Source organism: Bombyx mori, chromosome 13 (genome assembly GCF_030269925.1).
Source record: "Bombyx mori chromosome 13, ASM3026992v2".
Classification (NCBI taxonomy): domain Eukaryota; kingdom Metazoa; phylum Arthropoda; class Insecta; order Lepidoptera; family Bombycidae; genus Bombyx; species Bombyx mori.
In genome coordinates, this window is record NC_085119.1 from 7679333 (window position 1) to 7705380 (window position 26048).

General features: G+C 35.8%; 2 protein-coding genes and 1 long non-coding RNA gene across 3 annotated transcripts in view; 2 read left to right on the forward strand and 1 right to left on the reverse strand.

The window, feature by feature from the left end:
* Positions 1 to 1581: 1581 nt before the first annotated feature.
* LOC110385555 (uncharacterized) lies at positions 1582 to 4820 on the reverse strand. Its single transcript, XR_002430823.3, has 2 exons — positions 3188 to 4820; positions 1582 to 2993 (listed from the first exon to the last, which is right to left on the reverse strand). It is a non-coding gene; the product is annotated as an uncharacterized LOC110385555 (long non-coding RNA).
* Positions 4821 to 9690: 4870 nt separating this feature from the next.
* LOC101744510 (CCR4-NOT transcription complex subunit 7) lies at positions 9691 to 18766 on the forward strand. The gene is made up of 8 exons (XM_004927825.4): positions 9691 to 10052; positions 10163 to 10270; positions 10345 to 10454; positions 11331 to 11444; positions 11631 to 11749; positions 14160 to 14317; positions 15534 to 15674; positions 18109 to 18766. Exons 2-8 carry the CDS (start codon positions 10163 to 10165, stop codon positions 18223 to 18225), a joined length of 867 nt encoding a protein of 288 aa, XP_004927882.1. The 5' UTR covers positions 9691 to 10052; the 3' UTR covers positions 18226 to 18766.
* A 43-nt stretch (positions 18767 to 18809) lies between these two features.
* LOC101744368 (serine/threonine-protein phosphatase rdgC) overlaps positions 18810 to 26048 on the forward strand; it is a 71723-nt gene continuing 64484 nt past the window's right edge. The window contains exon 1 of the mRNA XM_021349125.2: positions 18810 to 22770. The gene's annotated coding sequence lies outside the window, so the exon portion shown is untranslated. The remainder of the gene's footprint in view (positions 22771 to 26048) is intronic.

Genomic DNA, 26048 nt, shown 5'->3' on the forward strand with positions numbered 1-26048 from the left:
GGACCGATTTGGCTAATTTTGGTCTTGAATTGTTTGTGGAAGTCCAGAGAAGGCTTAAAAGTTAAAATAAATATGAAAATGCTCGGAATGAAATAAAAATAACAATTTTGTTTTTCCTTTGATATCCCCCCGTCGGACGGATTCCTTTTGTTTGTTTTAAGTTTATTTTATACAAAAGCTTAGGTCTTTTATTTATCGGTTGAGGCACTACGAAGTCTGCCGGGTCAGCTAGTTAATAATATAAATAGTATATTGTATCTAGGAATTTGACTTCACACTAAATATTTTACAAGTAATATTATGTACATTAAAATTAATATTATTATTAAATCAGAATTTGGTCAACATATCAGCTTTTTTACTTTTTCTACCGAAAGCCTGTTACGTCGGTCAGAAATATGTTTAGAAATTTTGAATTTTTTTTTTGAAAATTTTTTGAAAAGTCCTCTCACATGGTATTGAGGTTGCTAGTGGGTACACAACATCTATAATATTATCATCCACGAACCGTTTGTTTAGAAAGTAATTTCGATTCAAATCAAACTTCATAAAAAAAAATCAAAAAAATCAAACTTTTATTTAAATTTTGAGAAGTCCGTAGAAGATAATTAAATACCACCGCAAAAATATATTGTCATCATAATTTATTACGTAAAAACACTTAATTTAGTTGTGGCAGTATTACATTTTGTGTAAAAAAAATTTTATTTATGAAATTGGTAAACAATGTCAACTACCGTATCTACTTTCGTTTCTCAAATCATCGTTTTAAAACCAACTAATTCAAAGGAAACAGAAAATAAAATTAAAATAATGGAAATAAAGCTCACCGATTTTATTCCAATAAATGTAAAAATGCACTATATTGCCTTAAGTAGAATCTTTAGTTGAATCAAGAAATGAAGGTTCAAACATTAAAAAGTAATGCATTTAAAAATTCCCACTAGCATCTTTGACATGTAAAAAGTTGAATTAAAAAATAGTCCTTATACTCATAATGATATGTACTTATTTTCATTGCTCAATATGTAAACATGTAGTTTATCTCACTTACTCTTAGCGCATGCAGTATTGTTATGAATGTGATAGACAGATATCCGCGAGACACGTACGGCGTATGCCAGTATATTTTCGAGTGATAGATACAACCCGACCGATGTGAGTTGGCTAATATTATGAATAGAGTAATACGGAATATTAGCATATCAGAATTCGACGGATTACCGATACACGAATACAAGCTGTATTACGAATATCATAATGAATACTAATATATCGGTCTCACCCTTAGTCGTGTCTCGAAGACGGGGCGCTACAGACGTGCCATGGAGTGTTGCTAGCTTGCACTATTACATTCGCTATAATTTAATTTCCAAGAAATTTAAATTTAAACTGATTTTATAGTAATAGGTATTTAAACACAATAAAAATTATAACTTTTTGATATCGGCCTAACCTTTCTATATCTATACTAACATTATATTTCCAAAGCATACTTCACATTTAAGGTCCTGGCCAACTTTGTTAACAGCGTAGCCAGAAATATATCCAAACGCTACGGTACTAAATAAAGAAAAAACATTTTAAATGTTAATTGTATAATTATGGTCATCTATTGTGGTTATTCCAGACATACTGCAAGGACTATTCGGATCATCTACATTCATATCACTATCATTATCAGATTCTATTTCGCTATCACTTGCTCACAAATATTATCAATCGGTCCATTTCTTCGTCTATCAGACCGTCGTTTTTTAAATATTCATCTTCTAGATGCTCCACATGCTTACATTGAATTGCCCAATCTTCTGGTGTTACACTTGCAAACGCATCTTCTGTAAGTTTCACAATGTTTTGTGGGTTTTGTTCCAAATTTTTCTCTGCCACACCTCTTTTAACAAGGCTCCATATCTTTTCAATTGGGTTTAGATCTCAATGATACGGTGGAAGTTTTAAAACTTCGTGATTGTGACTTTTTAAAAGTTCATTTACAGCATAAGTAGGCGGTCCTTTATTTTGTTTTATAAGTTGATATAATACGGGTTTTGTCCAGCTCTCTTCAAAATAAATACCCTTTTCTCGCAACCACTTACGCATTTCGTCTTTTAAAGTTGACATGGTTGGAGCTTTATTTATTTGGGTACAGTGGTATGAAGCATTATCCATAACCACAAGAGACCTTGCTGACAAATTTGAAATTAATTTGTCAATCATCCACTTGAGGAAATTGGTTGAATTCATGTCATCAAGGTAATCAGAAGACTTTGATTGAGATTTAAAAATAAGTAAAGCATTACTAATAAAACCATTTTCTGTACCAGCATGTGCGATTATCCATCTACTCCCAACAGAATCTGAAGTGAAAAGTTCTAGCTCTTCCTCACTTTGTCAACAACTTGGTATGTGCTGTAGATATAAGTCTCATCTACGAATACGACGGGTCTTTTTTCGGTGGTTCGATTCTTGCGCATTTTTTCTATATTTTGCGCGCCTGACAATTATGTCAGAGCGCTCCATTAATATTTTTCTTTTGGACTGGCACCATTTGTATTTAAATCCAATTTTTTTTCAATATTCTATGCAATGTGGTAAGACTTCCTTTAAAATTAATGTCTTGTTTCAACACTGCAAGTAATTTGTTTAATGTCGGCAGTTCCTTTTTTACAGCATGCAATTGGTGAATTTTATGGCGAATAGCACAAATATCAAAATCATCTACAATTATCTTATTTGGACGTGGACGACTCTTCCCTGGTGTAACAATATTTTTTGAAGTACTTGCAGCAGTCTTTCCTTCTGGTATTATTCTTGATACGGTTTTCTCAGACACACCTGGATTTTTTTAAAAACCATATTAGCCTTTATTTAGTAAACTTATTTTTTATCAGTGGTAGTTAGCTGTATATGCCGTTTGTATGTCGTGTATGTCGTCTGCTCGTTTGTCTTCCTTTGCTCAATAAAAAGTCTAGTGTCCTAGATTATTGATAAAACTAAAAAACAAATGATAAATTTTAAATAAATAAAACCCTAATGTCATAATTTGTGTAGTAAAATAGTATACAAAGTGCTGATAGTAATAGCAAGAAACCAAATTTGAAAAATCAAAATTTAAAATTTTCTTACAAAATAAAATCCAAATCGAATAGCAAAACACATTAGCTAGCAATACTAAATTGGTATGTACCTGTAATGGCAGCAACTCTCTTGCGTACATTGTCTAATGGTATCAAAAGTCCTTTATTTTGCTGTTCTGCTTCACAAAACGCCATTACTTGCAGTATCATTTCTCGGCCACCACTTTTTATCACTTTAGACATTGTATAGAACACTTTATATCAGGGAAATAAATAAAAATCTTAACAACAACCGAACACAGTAACAGCACTGGACAGTAACAATAACAAACAACATGGCTGACCAAAATAATTAGTTCTATTTTTGGCTGCGGACAGGACTCGTGATACGGACTATGGAAATGAAACGTCAACAGAAAATGCGTGCCACTGTGACGTCATCTGGCCGCTAAACATGGCGGTTTTATGCCGAGTTTACATTACGAAATTAGTGTCATGCATGTTGAGCTCAGTTTCACGAAAGTAGTTTCGATATATGCGAAAGTAATTTCGTCAAAAAATTAGTGTCGCGAAATCCACAGTATCGCAGTAACCATGGCGCCATCACCATCAAAGCTAAATTCTATGCTATATGCTATATTCAATGTAGCTAAAGAAATGTTTATATACCTATAAACTTAAAAAAAGACTATCAAGAAAAAAAAGGTTGGTAGATTCGAGGATGGTCAACAAGAAGGCATTTAGGTGCAATGAAGTTAGTCTCTGAATTAGCAGATCAAGATCCTGAGAGTTATAAAAACTATTATCGAACGAGTTAATATAATTTTGCTTTTTTACCTACGTTTCGGGTCCCAGAGACACCGTTGTCGCTGATATTCATTAATAAGATCTATATTTTTATCTGTACTCCATCGTTGGTTTGCCATTTTCAACGTTTGAAACGCGTCCGAACTAACAATACACACGTCCGCATAGCGCAGGCCCTTTCGCGACATTAGTTTCACGTCGCGTTTACACTATGAAATTAGTTGCATGACATTAATTTCACCAAAAAATCGCGCAGGGCACGAAACTAATTTCCATGCATGAAACTAATGCATGCATTACGAAAGTATTAAATTACACGTGAAACTGTTGGTAAAACTAATGTCACGAAATTAATTTCACGCCACTAATTTCGTAATGTAAATTCGGCTTAAGTGTTGCCTCGAAGATTTTAATGTTTTTAGGTTTTATCGATAAACGTTCTTGGCTCTTTTTATTTTAAATATTGTTGAGTATTAATTACTTGTAGAATTTATACTTTAATAGGAGGTAAGTATATTGTTATGTGCAAAGATGATGTGATTTAAATGTGTAAAATCTAAGACAAGTAAACAATATGACGATTTTTAAAAGTTGCTACACTGATTTTATAATGTTGTCGTTTGACAACTCAGTGACCGCAAAACATATGCATATGGCGTAGTCATGGAGTTACTAGGTACTTATTAACTCCATGGGCGTAGTACAGTGCCATCTGCTCATTTCTAGCATGCTAAATGTTATCGTCGTTTCGTATGTTGCCGTCTCGCTCGCACTTGTGTATATGCCAGAAAGGGATGAAAGCTTTATGTCGGCAATAAAACGTTAGCATGGTAGTTATGCTGTTTTGGATATCAAAATAAGAGTACGTGTTTTTCTTAGATTACTTAAGTGCCGCTCTATTACAATTTATTTTAATTGTGTTGGTGACCTAAAGTCCGTAACATACTACCGCAGCGCACCTCAAGGTAGGTGCGCCGCACCATTTGAATCACTCTCAATTGAGAGTGATTCAAATTTTAAAGTTATCAAGGGACCGCGTGATAATTTTTTTTTTTTTTTTTTTTTTTTTTTTTTTTTTTTTTTTTTTTTTTTTTTTTTTTTTTTTTTTTTTTTTTTTTTTTTTTTTTTTTTTTTTTTTTTGTCACGTATTTACAAGCTTTCAAACTACTTTCCAAAGATTGTGATTTTGTGGCTGTTGATGCAGAAACAAACAAAAACGATAGCGTACGCGATGCTTTCATATCCGGTATATCATCGCATAAAATCAGACAAAGGCTTTTAGAAAACTTAAGTCTAACACTTGATCAAGCTTACAACCAAGCACTCTCTCTAGAAACTGCAGAGATCAACTCTCAAAACTTCAATACTGTCTCTTTAAATGCTGTTGCTCCAAAAGAACCAACATTAGTCTCTTCGAAATCACAAACTCTGCACAACGAGACTTGCTCTTCTGTTAATAATCCTCGACGGCATAAATGTTTCTTTTGTGGGGGTCAAATACATCCTCGTAAGAACTGCCCTGCCTTTGAAAAGACTTGTCAACTCTGTAACAAGAAGGGGCACTTTGCCACTGTTTGTAGAAGCTCTTCTAAATCTACAAATTCTGTGGTAGTAGGTACTGAAGATCTTTCCGCTTGTATCACAGCAGCGTCACCTTCTTCATTACGTAAAGCTACTGTACCCGCTTATATTCGAGGAATAAGAGCAGAAGCACTTCTCGACACCGGCAGCTCCATCAGTTTTATAAATGACAACTTTGCAAGACTATGCGGGTTAAAAAGTAAATCCTGCAATCAGACTATTTCTATGGCCTCTCTTAATTATACTTCACAAGTAGAAGGTCAAACTTGGCAAACCCTGAAAATCGGAAATCATAGATATGATAATGTGAATCTTCTTATCGTGAAAAATCTTTGTGCTGATATAATTATCGGCCATGACGTCCTCGAAGAACATTCATCGCTAGAGTTCTCTTTCGGTGGGCCAAAACATCCACTTCAAGTATGTAACGTAGCTGAAGCATCAGTACCAGCTGTACCGCTTTTTGCGAATGTATCTCCCAACTGCAAACCTATTGCTATAAAGTCTCGAAGGCACAACAAAGAGGATAGTGAATTTATTAAAGAAGAAATCAGAAACCTTATAGCAGAGGGCGTGATTGAAGAAAGTAAATCACCGTGGAGGGCCCAAGTACTAATAACAAAAAGCGAAACTCATAAAAAACGCCTTGTAATTGATTACTCTCAGACAATTAATCGTTACACAGAACTCGACGCGTACCCTTTACCAAACATTGAGGACTTAGTTTCGAAAGTGGCAAAGAATACATTTTTCAGCCTAATAGACCTGAAAAATGCGTACCATCAAGTACCTATACTACCCGAAGAAAGGAAATTTACCGCTTTTGAAGCACTGGGAAATTTGTACCAATTCAGGCGTATTCCTTTTGGAGTAACAAATGGTGTTTCGAGCTTCCAGCGAACAATCGATTGGATTATAAGAAAAGAGAAGCTTCAAAACACATATGCGTATCTTGATGATATAACTATTTCTGGCCGTACTCTTGAAGAACACGATCATAACTTAGAAAGTTTTATGAATGCCGCAAAGAAATACGGTTTAACACTGAGTATACAAAAATGCAAATTTTCTCAAAAGTCAATTAATATTCTAGGCTATAATATTCAAAACCAAATAATTAAACCTGACAATGAGCGACTCAAGCCACTGATTAATTTACCTCCACCAAGCGATTTACCGACCTTAAGAAGGACACTCGGCATGTTCGCACATTATTCTAAGTGGATTCCAAAATTTTCTGAACGGATCCACTCACTTGCTAATACGACGATTTTTCCACTCACAAGCGAGCAAATTAAATGTTTCGAAAGCTTGAAAAATGATATCGCAAAGTCTTCTATACATGCAATTGATGAAAATATACCTTTTACAGTGGAAACTGACGCTTCCGATCATTCCATTGCAGCAGTACTTACGCAAAATTCTAGACCAGTGGCGTTTTTCTCAAGAACGTTAAATTCAAGCGAACAAAACCATTCCGCCATTGAAAAAGAAGCGTACGCCATTGTGGAATCTTTTCATTCTTTATCTTACTTGAATGTTTCATATTAAACATAAAAGAAACCGAGCGTTGGTCAGTTACCAACTTAAAGTGTCTACCAATAAGGAAATGTCTCCATTTCTTCAATGACCTACAGAACATTTATTTAATTACAAACGTCATTCCTTGTGACGTTCTCTCTAAAATCACTTAATTATAAAAAAAATTAACGAATTTACAAAAGCGCTTTACTCGCTACGGAATAAAACTTTTTTATTTAAATAGTTCCGAAGAGAGATTTTTTCGGTAACCTTTTTCCCGAAATATCTAAACAGAATGTCTAAATATGTTTTAATGACACATTTTATTAACCTCTCATATTAGGTATTTATGATTAGTGTCATGATCAATAGATTCCGACCGAAAAATTGAGTCCGATTTTTCGGATGAGTGCTCCATAATGAATTTAAATATATTTATAGATAATAGTTTTGGGGCATCGACTTTCTTGGGATCCTATAAAATACGTTTTAATTATTATTTTTGTATGTTTTAAGCATGATAAAATAAGAAATTTTATATAAGCAATCATATTAAATCGATATCAAAGTCAATAAATAATGTACAACCCAAAACCACTGAAGTAGGAAACCTATGGAAATGAAACGTCAACAAAAAATTCGTGCCACTGTGACGTCATCTGGCCACAAAACATGGCGGTTTTAGTGCTGCCCAGAAGATTTTAATGTTAGTAGGTTTTATCGATGAACGTTCTTGGCTTATTTTATTTTAAATATTGTTGAGTATGAATGTATTTGTAGAATTTATACTTTAATAGGAATTAAGTTTATTGTTATGTGCAAAGATGATGTGATTTAGATATTATGTGAAATCTAAGACGAGTTCGTACTTCAAATTTTCCAAGTAAACGATATGACGATTTTTAAAATTTGCTACACCGATTTTATAAAGTTGTCGTTTGACGCAAAACATAAAGATATGGCATAGTACAGTGCCATCAGCCCATTTCTAACATGCTGAATGTTATCGTATTTTGAGTACGTGTTTTTCTTAGACTATTACAATCTATTTTAATTGTTTTGCTGACTCTAAAGTCCGTAACAGACTACCGCAGTGCACCTCAAGGAAGGTGCAGGTGATGTGATTCAAAACGAATTTACAATAGTGTTTTACTCACTGCGGAATAAAACTATTTTATTTAAATAGTTCCGAAGAGATTTTGTCGGTAGCCTTTTTCCCGAAATATCTAAACAGAATGTCTAAATATGTTTTGATGACATATTTTAAAGAGGTATTTATGATTAGTGTCATGATGAATAGATTCCGACCGAAAAATGGTGTCCGATATTTCGGATTCAAATATATTATTAAGTGTATAATCTATGTTTCGGATGAGGGCTCCATAATGAATTTAAATATATATAGATAATAGTTTTGGGGCATCGACCTTCTTGAGATCCTATAAAAAATGTTTTAATTATTTTTGTATGTTTTAAGCATGATAAAATTAGAAATTTTATATAAGCAATCATATTAAATCGATATCAAAGTCAATAAATAATGTACAACCCAAAACAGACGGCCGAACTGACGTGACAATGACATTTGGCGCGCTAAACATGGCGGATTTTCGGCCTCATTAGACGGAGACGGAGACATTTACGTATATTCATGTTTCATTTTATGTACGCACTGAAATACTGTTATATTGTTTTCCTGCGAGTTAAAGTGCTGAGTAAGAACGAGATAGATATATGTTTATGTGTGTGCCTTCAAAATGGGTGCTATTTATATAAGCAATTGTACGTATAGAACAATATGTCGTGTCCCTACTATATAGGTCTATGCCCAAAACAGACGGCCGAACTGACGTGACAATGACATTTGGTGCGCTCAACACGGCGGATTTTCGGCCTCATTAGACATTTACGTATATTCATGTTTCATTTTATGTACGCACTGAAATACTGTTATATTGTTTTCCTGCGAGTTAAAGTGCTGAGTAAGAACGAGATAGATATATGTTTATGTATGTGCCTTCAAAATGGGTGCTATTTATATAAGCAATTGTACGTATAGAACAATATGTCGTGTCCCTACTTTAAAGGTCTATGTAGTAAATACGGCCATTGCCAGCTGACTGGCAGAACCGGCGCATGCGCAATGTAGGCGTGAGGTGATGGTTTGCTTATTAGATATAAAATAATTAATAATTGAGAATTGAATTGTTTTTATGATCGAATAATCAACAATTGTCGCCGAACAAACAAAAATTGATAAAAAATTAATTAATCTGGGCGATAAAAATAAGATATCTAGTGAGAGGGGCTAACTTAAGGGTGATCATTCGTTTAATTAATTATAAATAAATAAAAGACGAACAAACAATTTTTACATTCGAACATTAACGAACAAACGACCAACAAATAATTAAAATAAAAAAATCCGAAAATCAAAATAAAAGGGGCCAAATTCGGTGAGCCCTAGACGTAGCATATCGGGATCTTCCAAAAAGGCCACTGAAAAAGTCTCAGTAAATAACCACAATTTTAATGAGATTATCTTTCATAACATAACATCTCATCTCATTTCATTTAATTTCATTCCAGTGGATTAATATCTCAAATTAATCATATTCATTTAATTTCACTCCATATTTTCATTTTTCAAAAAAATAACGATATAAATTAAAGTAAGGCTTGACCCAAAGTTCTTAGTTACCAGGTCATAAACTCCCTTAAAAAAAGTAGTACCTATTCCTATTTCCTATTCATTATTTGTAATCTGTATTTTGTAGATCATTTTATTTATTATTTTTATGCAATGCATTTGTGTTTTAAATCATTCATGTAATAAAATTAGCGAAAAAAAACCTATAATTTTATCATGTGACTCAATATTTCCACGAAATGTATTCAAATTAATACCACAGCAATATTCAATGTTCATTGATAACCTGTAGTGGATGTTTTAAAAGGCCTAGCACTGGCGCTTAGTTCGTTCAAAATACACAAAATAAATCGAAAACCACGGCGTCGAAAAAAACAGATAATTCTTCTCGTTTGGAAACGGATAAACGATACAAGGTAAATAACTCCTATTAGAATTAAAATGTAAATAGTGTCATGTATTGTGTAAACAACTTTGAAATTTATTGAAAATTTGTTTTACTTTACGTGGCCTTACATGTTTTTAGATGCCGTCCGCAAGTTTTGGTTCCATATCACTTCCAGGGGGCAGTGATTGTGGTATAAAAGATGTTTGGAATCACAATTTGCATGAAGAATTCCAGATAATCAGACAGGTATTTAGAAGTTTTTATTAAATCTAAAGCATAATTCCATAATCATGAAGTAATTGTGTTTTATTTTTTAAAAGGTAGTCCAAAAGTATCATTGGGTAGCTATGGATACAGAATTTCCAGGAGTAGTTGCACGACCAATTGGAGAATTTAGATCGACAGCTGACTATCAGTATCAATTACTAAGGTGAGAAAAAATGTTGAAATATATGTAAAATGTTATATTGAAAAGTAGGTAACTTTGTTGCTTGATTGTGTATGTTATGCTGATGAAGAAAATGTATCTGGTGAAGATAAAACCAGACAAATAAAATTTTGTCTGATATACATTGGTGCTAAAGCTAAACTTCAGTAATCACTTGACACAGGGCCATGGATATTCATCTACACTAAAAAAACAGGTGTAAATAGCTTTGTATTGTAATAATTTGACTTGAAGCCTGTGACTTGGTACTGTAAGTACTAAAAATGAAGATTTGTAATGATAATGGTGTTGATTCACAAAATAATAGCATTACATATAGAGGGGGGAAAGGCTATTTGGTTTAAATGACATTTTGCATAATATGTGACTTTTATCTTTCTAATTAAAGGTCAATTTTATTTGGTTAATTTGGTGGAATTAAACTTCAATTATGTTTACACCATTAAAAGAGCTGAAGAAGGTTTTATTTATGTTTCTTTTTCAAATTATAAATTTAAACAGGTCTCTTGTAAAGTTTCAAAAATGTCGCTTAAACCCATTAGGTTTTAACACCTTGATTGATATGTATAATAATAAAAAAATTAAAACATTTGAACAACATAATTCAGTTAAAATCTAATTAGTACATGGAATCCAATACCCGAGAAACATGGTTAGCGGCTGCCTGCTTATACTGCCTTTATATGAATTTGTCGGTTTACAACATTTTTACACAAGTGACAAATTAGCTTAGTAAACAAATAGTCTATTGCTTACTTTAAGTCTAGTTATGTTTTGGCTTCTTAAATGAATTAAACACACCCTGTAGGAATGCCTCATATGTATGTATTATGTAATTTGAAACTAACCCTTTTTTAGGTGTAATGTTGACCTTTTGAGAATAATACAGTTAGGCTTGACCTTCATGGATGAAAATGGAAAGACACCACCTGGTTATACAACTTGGCAATTCAACTTTAAATTCAATCTACAGTAAGTAGGAAGAGCTTATTTGTTTCATATATTTTTAAATAGAAGTATGTTTAGATACATAAATGCCTACTAATGGGAAATAGTAATAAATAACCCATTGATATAGATAATACAGAAAACATATAGACTAGACAAACATTAAGTTGTTAATTTGATTTTAGCAGTAATTTGTAACATTAATTTCAGAGAAGATATGTATGCGCAAGACTCTATAGACCTATTACAAAACTCAGGTCTACAGTTCAGAAAACATGAAGAAGATGGTATAGAGCCATTGGAATTCGCTGAACTCCTTATGTCTTCAGGTAAAATATGACACTAGTAAATTTACCTACTTCCTGTTCACTTTCAAATTTGTTTCAAATAAGTGATAGAAGTGTAAAATTTCATACTGTTTACGTTAAATAGTGTGGCTTTGTTTGCTTAAAATATATTTAGTTTGATTATAAAATTGTGTACAACTTAATATTATTTTTGTTCTTATTATTCAATGCTTAACTTACTTTCTATTATTTGATATGTTGATCAATCTATTAAATCTACATAATAATATGACTATTGTGAAGAAGGAAGTTTATAAAACTACAAAGACGTACCAAGGAAACTTGTAACCTGGACCGTGATAGGGGGGGCACTGGAGAGGCATGGAGTGCCCCTCTACCTCCGCCGGCTGGTTGGGTCCTATTTGGGGGCCAGGTCGGTCGTATGTACCGGGTACGGTGGGACCCTTCATCGCTTTCCGGTCGTGCGTGGTGTTCCGCAGGGGTCGGTTCTCGGCCCCCTCTTGTGGAATATCGGGTACGACTGGGTGCTGAGGGGCGCCCTCCTCCCGGGCCTCCGCGTTATTTGTTACGCGGACGACACGTTGGTCGTGGCCCGGGGGGATGATTTTAGGGAGTCTGCCCGTCTCGCCACAGCGGGAGTGGCCCTCGTCGTCGGAAGGATAAGGAGTCTGGGTCTCGACGTGGCGCTCAGTAAATCCGAGGCTCTGTGGTTTCACGGGCCGCGGAGGGCGCCACCAGTTGACACCCACATCGTGGTTGGAGGCGTCCGGATAGGGGTCGGGGTGCAGTTGAAGTACCTCGGCCTCGTGTTGGACAGCCGGTGGGCTTTTCGTGCTCACTTTGCGGAGCTGGTCCCCCGATTGATGGGGACGGCCGGTTCTTTGAGCCGGCTGCTCCCGAATATTGGGGGACCGGATCAGGTTGTGCGCCGCCTCTACGCGGGGGTGGTGCGATCGATGGCCCTGTACGGTGCACCTGTGTGGGCTGAGCCGCGCAACCGGGCCACTATGGCTCGGTTTCTGCGCCGGCCGCAGCGCACCGTTGCCATCAGGGTCATCCGCGGGTATCGCACCGTCTCCTTCGAGGCGGCGTGTGTTTTGGCGGGGACGCCGCCATGGGAGCTGGAGGCGGAGTCGCTCGCTGCCGACTATCGGTGGCGCAGCGAGCTCCGTGCTCGGGGCGTGGCGCGTGTCCCCGAGAGTGAGCTGAGGGCGCGGAAGGCCCATTCTCGGCGGTCCGTGCTCGAGTCGTGGTCGAGGCGATTGGCCAACCCCACGTGGGGGCTACGGACCGTCGAGGCGGTTTACCCGGTCTTTGATGACTGGGTGAATCGTGGCGAAGGACGTCTCACCTTTCGTCTGGTGCAGGTGCTGACCGGGCACGGATGCTTCGGGAAGTACCTGCGCCGGATAGGGGCTGAGCCGACGACGAGGTGTCACCATTGTGGACACGACCTGGACACGGCGGAGCATACGCTCGCTGTCTGCCCCGCTTGGGAGGTGCAGCGCCGTGTCCTGGTCGCAAAGATAGGACCTGACTTGTCGCTGCCTGGCGTCGTGGCGTCGATGCTTGGCAGCGATGAGTCATGGAAGGCTATGCTCGACTTCTGCGAGTGCACCATCTCGCAGAAGGAGGCGGCGGGGCGAGTGAGGGAAAGCTCTCCTCACTACGCAGAAACCCGCCGCCGCCGAGCAGGGGGTCGGGACCGGGGTCGTATCCGTGACCTGGCCCCCTAAGAGCTAGGGGTCCCACCCGTTTTGTGCGGGGAGAGACCCAGACGTAGGGTGGCGTGCTTGCACGCTCACCCGCAATAGGAAGCCGGGTGATGGCAGACCGCGTTCCCCCGACCGCTCTGGGGGAAGGTGTAACGCGGCGCCATCAAAGCGGGCTCTCGGCCCGCTGAACGAGGGAACCGGTGGTCGTTTCGCTGGCGGCCACCGGTCCGGCGTCCGTGGGACGGTGGGATGGATGTAATGTGCTCTGCGTCAACCCTGTCCCGCCGTTTCAATAGCCCCGACTGGGCTCCGGCCCGGTCCGAGGTAGGGCGCCGGTTGTGAGCGGCAGGAGTTTTTAGTGAGGTTCAACTCCCACATACCCCACCTGCCGCGCGGGTGGGGATCCGGCGATTTTCTCCTGTGGAAAAAAAAAAAAAAAAAAAAAAAAAAAAGGAAACTTGTAAAGACATACTAATAAATTAGCTGCCAAACTGACAATTTGAATCTATAATAACCGGAGCTACCTGAGAAAATAAATACTCCCTATATAAATAAAATTTATCTATGAATGAGGAACTGCCTTCATAGGATGGTATACTGCTATACAATTAAAAAAACGTTGATCAAAGCAAAGGTATTAATCGACACAATAGGCTCCTAGTTAAAAATTAATCTTCTCAATTCCACCTCAACCATAATTTATTTTTCTTCTACAGGTCTTGTACTCATTGACAACATAAAGTGGCTTAGTTTCCACTCTGGATATGACTTTGGCTATTTATTAAAATTGCTAACAGATCAGAACCTACCGCAAGATGAGAATGACTTTTTTGAGAGTCTTCGACTGTATTTTCCAACTGTTTACGATGTTAAAGTGAGTGCATAAAATATAAGTAAAAAGTTTATGTTAATAATCTAAATTGAACATGAGAATTGAGTATGGACATGTCATCCTTATCTAAATGACATTTAAAATAGATTTTTTAATGTTATTTAGTAGTTTGTTTGTGTCCCTGGCATTGTCGATGCTCATGAGCCAAGTTAGCTACTAGCCATTAACTTTTAAGCTTTTTCATTCTTCAAAGGTATTTAAAAAATAAAAATGTGTGCGTGTACTAGTGTACACACGTAAGAAGTGAAACTTGTTTATGGCCTTATTTTTCGAAAAATGATCTACATGCAACTTTCTAGAAATTGGTTAAATAAAGTTAAATTAGATAAAGTTTAAACAAAAGGATTTTATTATCATAGACATGAATACAAATAATACAATTATTTCACTTTACCTTTTTGCTACTAAGATTATTACAGCATTTTAATAATACATCTCTTTGATATCATAATACCCTGGTACTTTTCTTCCTATAAATTAATAATAATAGCACGGTCCACGTGGTGTTAAATGGGGTTCCTGAGGTTCGTGAAGTTTGACCCACCTTGAGACATGAGGTCGATTTCTCAAATCCGAAACCATGCTTCAGAACATACCGCCGTTAATTATTAATAAATCTCTTTGCTATCATAATACCCTGGTACTTTTCTTCCTATTATTTTACGTAATAACAGTAATAAATAGCACGGTCCACGTGATATTATTAAGTGGGCTCCCTGAGATTATTGGAATTACAAAATGATTTCCGTAATCCACCTGGAGACATGAGGTCAATTTCTCAAATCGGAATCCATACTTCAGAACATACAGCCGTTAATTAATAAAGAAGGCTGTACGTCAGAGTAAAGTTATAATAATACATCTCTTTGATATCATAATACCCTGGTACTTTTCTTCCTATTATTTTACGTAATAACAATAATAGCACGGTCCACGTGATATTAAGTGGGTTACCTGGGATTATTGCAATTACAAAATGTATTCCGTGACCCACCTTGAGACATGAGGTCGGTTTCTCAAATGCGCATCCATACTTCAGAACATACAGCCGTTAATTAAAAGATGGCGCGTAACGGAAAAATGTGACGCGTAACCGAAAAATGTGACGGTAAATTTTTTTCCAACGCCGATAAGGAAGTTTCACTTCAAAAACTTAACTAAAATAATTTTTGAGATTTATAAATATTGTTTACTTTAGTATTTGATGAAGCTGTGCAAGAATTTAAAGGGTGGATTGCAAGAAGTTGCTGACCAGCTGGAGTTGCGTCGAGTGGGACCTCAGCATCAAGCTGGTTCTGATTCACACCTAACTGGAATGGCTTTTTTCAAAATCAAAAAGGTTTTAATATTTTATTGAATTTATCAATTAATTTACTGCTTTTTATTGCTAAGATGGGTGGGACCAGGTGTTTGGTGGTTATCAGAGCCCATTTATATCTGCAACGTAAATGCTGCCACCTACTTGAGAGACGTGTGTTTTAAAGTCTTAAGTTGTTGTGGCCTAAAGGATAAGACGTCTGGTGCATTAGTGTTGAGTGATGCACCGGTGATCGAATCTCAGGCGGGTACCAATTTTTCTAATGAAATACGTACTCAACAAATGTTCACGATTGACTTCCACGGTAAAGGAATAACATCGTGTAATAAAAATCAAACCCGCAAAATTATAATTTGCGTAAATACTGATGGTAGGACCACTTGTGAGTCCGCACGGGTAGGTGCCACCACCCTGCCTGTTTCTGACGTGAAGCAGTGATGCGTTTCGGTTTGAAGGGTGGGGCAGCCGTTGTAACTATACTGAGACCTTAGAACTTATATCTCAAAGTGGGTGGCACATTTATGTTGTAGATGGGTGCTATGGGCTTCAGCAACCATATAACATCAGGGGAGCTGTGAGCTCTTCCACCCATCTAAGCAATAAAAAAAGTCTCAGTTTATACAGTACAAGGTCTGCCCCACCCCTCAAACAGAAACGTATTACTGCTTCACGGTATAAATAGGCAGGGCGGTCGTACCAACTTGCCCTATAATCAGTAAAGATTGCTTTTAAATTTCAAAGTATCCGAAACGTCAGAAAATAATAAACGCGAGATTTAACCGTAGAAATAGTTTTCATTCATAGAGGGTAGAAGTAAGCACTATCTCAGTGCATTAAAACGTGGCCACTGAAAAGGACCAATTAAAGTGGCGCTATAGTAGCAAGTGGAAAGATTTTTTCTCCTACCGACGCCGACAGTTCGGTTTTCGTCCCGCTGTACAGGGAAGAAAGTGTAACTTTTCGTCCCGCTGTACAGGGAAGAAAGTCTAACTTTTCCTCCCGCTGTACAGGGAAGAAAGTGTAAATTTTCCTTCCTGGGTACAAGTGCGCATGCGCGTTAGTGTCTACGTCTGCTCTCACGCAGCTAAAATTCTCCGCCATTGTTGTGCTCGGGTAATTTGCAATATTGTGTTAAGTGTAAAAGTGAAATAAACAAAAGGCAATAAAATTTAATAGTGAAGTATTAAACAAAGATGGGTTCATCAGACAGTTCTTATTCAATTAGTAGTAGTTTATTTAAAAATAAAAAAACAGTTAAATTGTTTTTTTTATGAGTACGGGGTGTTCTGCTCCCCCTACCCCTGGCAAGGGCTTCGCCCCTGGACCTCGGTTCGGTACTCCGCGAACTTTTGGCCTGGTAGGAGAAAAAACAGTATGTGCCCCGCGGGAGAAAAGTTGGACATTTTCTCCAGCGTGTTTGCCACCCCTCGCCTTCGCCTTCACAATGTACTATAAAAACAGCACCATAAACTACCACATTTCACTTCAATCCAGCACATTTCACTCGGTTTAAAACTCCTATATTCATATCATTTCCACTTCCCGCACTAGCGCTATTTCGGTGATTTTTCCAACAATAACTTGCTGTTTACAGGTGGACACTTTTTCAACTTGTCCCCTATACAAGATGGTTCTCCTTGCCTCTGCCCTCCATAATATATATCGTCTTCTCGCATTATAACTGTATAATCTCAAAACTTACTAATTTTACAGGAGAGTGTTTTAAGGGTTTGACATGTAATATTTTTAATATTAATCATATTTGCAATATTTATTTTTTATTTTTTACCAGTTACATTATCTGTCTTTTAAAGTATGAAAAAATTATGTATTAATTTTGTTAATAGTAGTCACAACATAGGTAAACAAAAAAAAAAACTAAAACTAAACTACGCTCTTTTGACAGTATTTATGAGAAAAATACTGGTGATACCAAATGTATCCGCATATTAACTCAATTTCGAATATTTTTGGGAATTATACAATTTTTATGCGAAAAGGCGATATGTCTCGCGTGAATTTTCCATGGCCTTGAGACAGTAAAATTGTGGCTATGTTTGTTAAAGTTGGTGACGGCATTATCGTTTTTATTTACACTATTGATGTACTCCGGTACATCTAGTGCAAGTATAAAAAATTCATCAATCATGTGATCACCAATGAGTTCATTATGAAGGATTAACAATGTCAATGAAAGCTATACCTTTACTATAGATAGATCGACTTGTGATCGTAATTCGATTCGGCATATACCGATCGTGTCTTGTTTATTTTGAGAAATTTTACTGTAGTAGCAATAGACTAACCACACGTCACATTCAAAGAGCCTGGTAATCATTTGACATACCTACTCTATAAAAATTAATATAGGTTCAGTTATTTGTTTATCATTTAAAACAATAAATACAACGCGACATTAGTCTTGGAGTTTAAATTTTGAAATTAATTGTTACAGATATTTTTTGACGACAATATTGAAAGTTCAAGTGGGCATTTATACGGTCTTGGTGCACCGTTTTCAGTGAATGTCAATAACTTCCAAGACAATGGCGAAAACGGAAATTCCTCTTGATCTGCAGAATCTGCGTGTGTATCCAGACATTCACCGCAACTACGCATATTTCACCTTAAAGAATAAATGGACAAATCCTGATACAATTACAATAAATTGTAAAATATAATCTGGTTAATCTAGAATCTAGATAAATGTGAATTTACAATAGACATTTTAATGTTCGTGTTGTACATGAATCAGTGCTGATTTACGAATTGTGTATTTTAATTATTTTATGATAAAATTGGAAACATGAATTGTGAAATAAAATCTGATGTACTAGCCGTTTTGGTTTGTAATTATTATCGGTATCATAGTGAAATTTAATACTAAGATATTGTAATAGATAAGATTTTATCAATATAATTTAATTCTAAAATGTGTATAGTATAAGCCTTTGATACTTATTATTTTGTAAAATATAAATTTTACTAGAAAGTCATATTTCATTGAAATTTTGAATTTACCAATTCTAAGACACCACTAGGACACCTTTATAAAACTAGACGTAAGCATAAGTATAATAAAAAAAAAAATTGTAAATATAAAGAACATAAAACATTATTTCGGGCATTGAACGGTGAAAATGAAGGACTTCCTTCATTTTCACCGTTCAATGCCCGAAATAATGTTTTATGTCCGACGATCCTAATGACAATAGTTTGTCCGACTTTAATTCAGACCAGTGTCCCTCAGGTACTTAGCTACCCTCATTATATCCTTCCCATTTAGGTACCGCTAACGTTAAGTCTAACACCCCCTTACATCTCGTATTAGGTAGCTGAAGGTAATATAATTTTAACTAATGTTGAGCAGAGTAGACGAACGAAAGTGTGTAAAATCGAGTGAATAAATAGCCGTTAATTGTTAAGTATTCAAAATTTAACTTTGTTGAAACTGTATGGTATAGATCTTTAAATTAGAAATTTTCACAGTTCCTTTAAAGCCTAAGTATCATTAGATGTAAAAAACCACTTCAGATTTTACTTTGATTGTAGTGAGCAATACTCGATATTTATTTATGTACCTACTACATAAAAACCTTTCATCCGGGACAGTTTTTTCATTCGTGAACATGAGTGAAGTACCTATTAAATTAGAAAAAATAGTAGCTGCATGCTGGATTTGAACCCTGGTACACTGACATCGCTCGGTACGAGTACATCAGCAGGCGCTTTATCCTCTAGGTCCCGACTACAAATTATAAACGACCCCGACTATAAATTATACTTTGTTGTAGTTTAGAGATATGCATTAGTATAATAAATTATATAGGGAATACAACAAAGATACTCTGGTTCGTACTCCTTTAATGAAGACTTTTCCTTCAATTTTAACCTCCATAGCGTAAATTATTCCCGTTTGAAATGGTTGGTATCGTTAAAAGTTTTGATGACTTTAACGATGTCGTTTTAACGAAATCGGTAACGTTATCGTAATTCTTTTATAACGATTTATTTTCCAATCAACTGAAATTACGTCACCACCAATCTATGTTGTATTAGTATACGCCAAATGATGCAAATTTTACTGTTATCAGGGACATCTCAAGATTTAGATTTACATTCAGTCAAAAAAGTATCGGGAACAGATGATTTGTTTATGGTTCCAAACTCAATTTTTTATTGTTGTTAGATTGGCAGAACTGTTTTCCATTTTGGCGCGGAATTTGAGTTGCATCTGTTAATTTAATTAGTTATTTAATTAGATTAAAATGATTATACAGTGCTGTTTTTAGTTATACCATATCTAGCGTGTATTTCGAATTTCGTAATAGACAAAAACATCGAACAAAGAGTTTGTCTTAAATTTTGCATCGTCAGTGGAATTTCCTGTTGGAGTCACTGAAAATGTTGCGAAACACTTATGGTTAATCGTAATCAATAGATTTGTAAAACAGGTGCTTATGAGGGGTACAAAGCGTTCTAAAGCGGTTGATACTATATGATGGCAGACTGGCCTCGCTCTGTTAGGTCATCCTGCAACTAAATACTATAATATGTATAATTTTATTACAGAACTTTTCACAAAAGGAGTGTAAAATTTTCACATTTCGCGTATTTTGAATCAGTCGATACGAGCAGATAGATACGCAGTTCCATTCTTTAGTCTACGACTTCACAGGAATGTGTGTTACATTTTCTCTTTAGATGTGTTATTGGCATTTTTATTGGCAAAATAATTATTCCGTACTACAGTTACATAAAGTTAGTGGATGGTCTCGTGCCACGTCATCGTCATGGGAATATATAAAAAAAAATTTTTTTGTGGAACTTTGTTACCTACTTCATTCTTTGATAACTCGTCGATACGTTACGAGTTCACAGTAAATAGCCTTTGCAGTAACATTAATTTTACACCGCTCACTCCTAATACCGTGTAGTTTAATAATTCATAGGGTTGCTCTAACTACGAGTCTGTCTGAAACTACACAATATGGAGTCTAACACACTAACGATATCTGAGTCTCTTGCTGGCTGCTCTCACGATTGAAACTGCATTCAGAATTGGTGATTAAGTCATGACTATGTAGTTAAAAGACCCGTTATTTATGACTTGGAAAAAAAATATCCTTTTGATTTTATGTTGTGCATATGGAAAAAAACATTGATTCATCAGAAAATCGGTCAATATTAGTAAAACGATAGTATTTTGGTTATTAATTTAATTATTAATAATGGTATGTAATAGTTAGGTTTAGTAGAGTTTTTTCCGGGAACGAAGTTGTGTGAATTGTTTTATTTTGCTTTAATTTAGTTTACTCTCTTTGATTCACAGGATTTCTGTTTTCGAATCAACATTTCTGTGACGCCAATGATCCGAAAGCACAGTGAATGTGTAATCGTCCGTGGAGATAAACGTAGAACGTCATATATATACATGTATATATGGTGCGTAGATATTTTTTATTTCTTAGACCGAAACTATACCTATACAATTATTTTTAGATTCATTATTAGTTGAAAATTATAAAAAAAAGATCTTAACAATCTTGTCTCAGGTCCATAGTTATTGATGATAGGGCATGATGTGAGCCCGACGCAGGTCGTGAGGTAGGTCCACTGTGCTGTCTATTGTCGCTTAGCAGCCATGCTTTCGTTTCCATACCCGATTCTGTGGACCGAATGGTAAACAGTCGACGTCACCCTAAGCACGCTATTACGGATCCTCCCGATCTATTAACGGTGCTTTTAGGTACATCAAGCACCGGTCACCGCCTACGCGGAACCCGTCGCTTGCGACGAAGGTCTCGACGAGTAAATGAACCCATAGACACAGTCCACTGAGTTTCTCTCCGGATTTTCTCAGTGGGTCGCGTTTCCGATCCGGTGGTAGATTCTGCGAAGCACTGCTCTCTTGCTAGGGCCAGTGTTAGCAACGCTCCGGTTTGAGCCCCGTGAGTTAACCTGCACGTCAAGGAGAAGCTGAAATAGCCTCTCAAGGCTATCAGCATAGGTATGAAAACAAAATTTGACGGAATACACGGCTTGATGTCTCAAAATGAGTAGCGGCATTAACGTTTGTTGTATATTCTCTCTACTAGTCTACTCTGGTAGCCATTTAACAACAGGATGACCGAAGGCTCGTGCCCCTAAGTAGCACAATAAAAGAAACAAAACGTATTACAATTTACGCATGATAATTTTGTAACCTACTATTTCAAAAGGCGTATGCCGTTCAAAAAGAAAATCTTTTCTAAAGCGACTGTATACTGCTGGTTTAGCAAATTCAGGTACCGTAGAGTAGCTTTGGTGGAGGAAAAAATAGGCGCCTTTCCTTTGACTGTTACTGTCGCAGAAAACGTGCTGACTCTGGGTTTTTATATTAAAATAGTATAATAGAATTGTAGATCGTAGTTCCGAAGACCACTTTATTGACAAATTGCCGGTAAGCTCGTCGACTTAATGAAAAATCGTAAACAAAAAAATATATATTTTAGCTTTAGTTTTCTTCGTGACTACGAATTAAATAGCTTAACGAAATAAATTATATTTTTTGAAACTAGTTAGCATTAATAATTTAATTGCCACAAAGACACAAGGTTTTATGATTTTTTTATAAAACTTTATTAAATGCGGCGATTGATTTTTTGCTTCGTCCTAAAATATTAAAGCTGACTGTGGATGAACTGACTAAACCTATTGGTTTTTTTTAAAACAAACAGGTCACATATCTTTTTAAGTTATATTTTCTCGTCCTACTGTCGTCGTAAATGCTTAGTTATTTAATAAAAATAATATCCATACAAATAACAAACAATTTAATAAAGCATTATTGTAAAAATGTTTTATTAATATCAAATTGTGCAATGTGAAAAACCTGTAAAGAATCGAGCGGAGATACGGGTGGACTGAAAGCTAAATCTTATAGCGCACTGTGCGTGGACGGGGCAGTCGTTCGCGATCCCCTGTATGAGGTGGTTGTTTCAGCAGTATTTCAGGCTACATTCGTCACGTAGTCACCGCGAGACGGCTAAACAGCAACTTTGTGACATTATTTAAAAAAATATAAGTGATTTAATTTTCTCTCTTTATTTTTTTTTTGGATTCAACAACGTCGACTGTGAGTATACCGTATTTATTACAATATGTTTTTAAATAAGCTTTAATTACATTATAAATGCCACATATGGATTTTATTATTGTTATAAAAAAGAAAAGAAATTTTCTATCAAATAGTTTTGACTTTTTAGAAACAACTCGATCATGTAAGTATCGCTCATTTTCTGACAGAGTTATATAGAGGAGTGAAGGAAGCCTTTTGGTCGCAATGGCCAATTTATTTCGAATAATAAAACTGTGCACATAAAATTGCTTTTAATACGGATCGTCTTTGTACAAAACGCGCGGGGAAATTGCTTCCAGTCTTGTTTTATAAAGGAATTTACATACGAGCGTAAATCCAGTAAGTGTGTTTGATGAGGCAAATAAAAATAATATGTAGCGCGACTATTATTATTTTAGTTTGGTTGTCGTATGGCAACCAAATCATTGTAGGAACTATGTTTTTGAACATTTATTATTCCCTTATTTAAAAAAATGTGTGCGTGTACTAGTGTACACACGTAAGAAGTGAAACATTAATGCTATCCCTACTCCGTTGGAGAAAGTGAAAGTACTCTTCGTCTGAACCAACCGTGGTAGGGGCAAGAAAAAGATGGCGCGTAACGGAAAAATGTGACGCGTAACCGAAAAATGTGACGGTAAATTTTTTTCCAACGCCGATAAAGAAGTTTCACTTCAAAAAATGTGTGCGTGTACTAGTGTACACACGTAAGAAGTGAAACTTATTTATGGCCTTATTTTTCGAAAAATGATCTACATGCAACTTTCTAGAAATTGGTTAAATAAAGTTAAATTAGATAAAGTTTAAACAAAAGGATTTTATTATCATAGACATGAATACAAAAAAGATGGCGCGTAACGGAAAAATGTGACGCGTAACCGAAAAATGTGACGGTAAATTTTTTTCCAACGCCGATAAAGAAGTTTCACTTCAAAAACTTATTATAATTTTTTGTGCTCTGGTGAAATATCAGATGGGCGCCGAGATGGTCCGCTCTTTTATAAAAAAGTAAAATAAGACTAGAGCTGTGTTATTTTATTAATAATTCTTCGAAAGTCCCATATATATCATCAACCTTTAGAAATTGTGAAGGGATTGTTGATAGTTTTCTAAAATCTACTACCGCATGACACAACTCACGAATATTATCGTGTCTGTGACGACTTCTAGATTGCATTCCTGATTATTTATTACTGTAGTCCAGACGAAGACGAAAGCCCAACATTAAAGGCTTTACGTCAGACGCTTCTGAAAATAAATATTAGACAAAAACGTCACAAACGTAGGGGATTATTTATTGTTCAGTAAACAAAAATTCTGCAAATCATAAAAAATTACAATTTAAATAAACGGATTATGCACACAAATTCGATTTATTGTAGACACGTAGTGTTTTTAGCAGCATCATTGGTGACGACAAACTTGAATGAAGCCTTTCTTATGCGTGACATTTTTAATCTAATTGCAAAAGCTACGTAATTATGTAAGAATTATTTGGTACATTGTATAATTCGTTTCGTATTCGAATAATATTACATCTTCTATCATGAATATCACTTAAAACAGAGTCTATGAGAAATAAAAATGGTTGCATTATACAAACGTTTTTTTCTTGTGATTTTTACGTTCATGGATTACTTTGAGTCATATTATTGAAGTCTCAGTAGCGTTGCAATAAATACTGGCCTTTCGGACAGAGCACTGTATGACTTCGCAGAAATTAGGAGACGGTCTTAACTTAGGCTACGGTATTAACTAAACCACTTAAGCACATAATACCACTACAGTTCAAGAAGGAATTAGGAGTAATTGTCTATTAACTTACTAAAATATGCATAATTTTCTCAATTTGCATATTAACTTGCCCTTCTTCCTTTTCCGATATGTCACGAAACAAGTAAGTTGGTAGTCTTATTCCTGTAGCTCAACTTATTTCTCTGTAATGTTTATGATTTTTGGAATGGGGTTATCATATAAAGCGATCTAGACGGTTACATGTGGCATGGTTCTGCCAGTATTATGCCTTGTTGAATCGATACAGAAATGAAGGAATATTGGATCAAATTGTGACATGTGATGAAAAGTGGATTCTTTACGATAACCGTAAGCGAAAAATGCAATGGCTGACCCCAGATCAAATGCCGCAACAGTGTCCTAAAGCAAAGCTTACCAATAAAAAGGTAGCAGCTTGGTGGTCTCCGCATGGTGTTATTTACTATAGCTTTCTCCGATCTGGTCAAGCAATAACGGCAGATTTTACTGTGACGAACTCCGAACGATTATAGCAAAACTTGCAGTGAAACAGCCCCGACTCATGAATCGATCTTCACCATTATTGCTCCATGATAACGCGAGACCTCATATAGCACGAGAAACCGTTTTAACTCAACAGGAAATGCAATTAGAAACCATTCGTCATCCTTCGTATTCGCCAGACCTTGCTCCAACGAACTACCATTTTCATCGTGATTTGGACAATTTTTTACGTGATAAAAAGTTTTCTTCCCAGGAGGCAGTGTAAAAAAATGCTTTCAAACAGTTTGTAGAATCTAGATCACCAGAGTTCTATCGCAAATGCATAAATGACCTTCCTATTAGATGGCAGCAATGTATAGATAATAATGGCCATTTTGATTAAATAAATATGTTTGATTAAATGAAAAAAAAAACGAATTTCAATTTTTCAGTACAAATCGGCAACACAGTTTGAAACTTTAACCCCTAATATTACAGGATATTTCCTGTATATTTTCTGTAACAATATTTTTTTGTTAATTCTGCGTAGAATTATGATTTTACATATTTTTTTTTAAACTTAATTTTTTTTGTTAATATTTTTTTGTTTAGAATTAACAAAAAAATATTGTTTTGATTACCAAGTTCTTCTTATATGAAATGAGTCCCTTTTGAAGTGTTTTGTAAATTATTTTAAATATAAAGCGACTCGGATTGCAACACTTCCCTATTTATTTTTCTATTTATTTTTTATTAATTGCCCTATAATTCAGTTGAACATTTCCTTTTATAATTGTCTATTTATAATTGTTGAACAGAACATCTCTATAATTGTTGAAGTCTCATAATAATTGTTGAAGAGAACATCTCTATTTATAATTGTTGTTGGTATTATTATCATTTGACCAATTAAGAAATGCTTATTGGTGACCACATTCCCTTAATACAGAGGAATAATTAATTGGAAGGCAACCCGTGAGGGTGACGTACATATGTCATAAATATACAGATTTTTAAAAATTTAAAAATCCATCTAAATT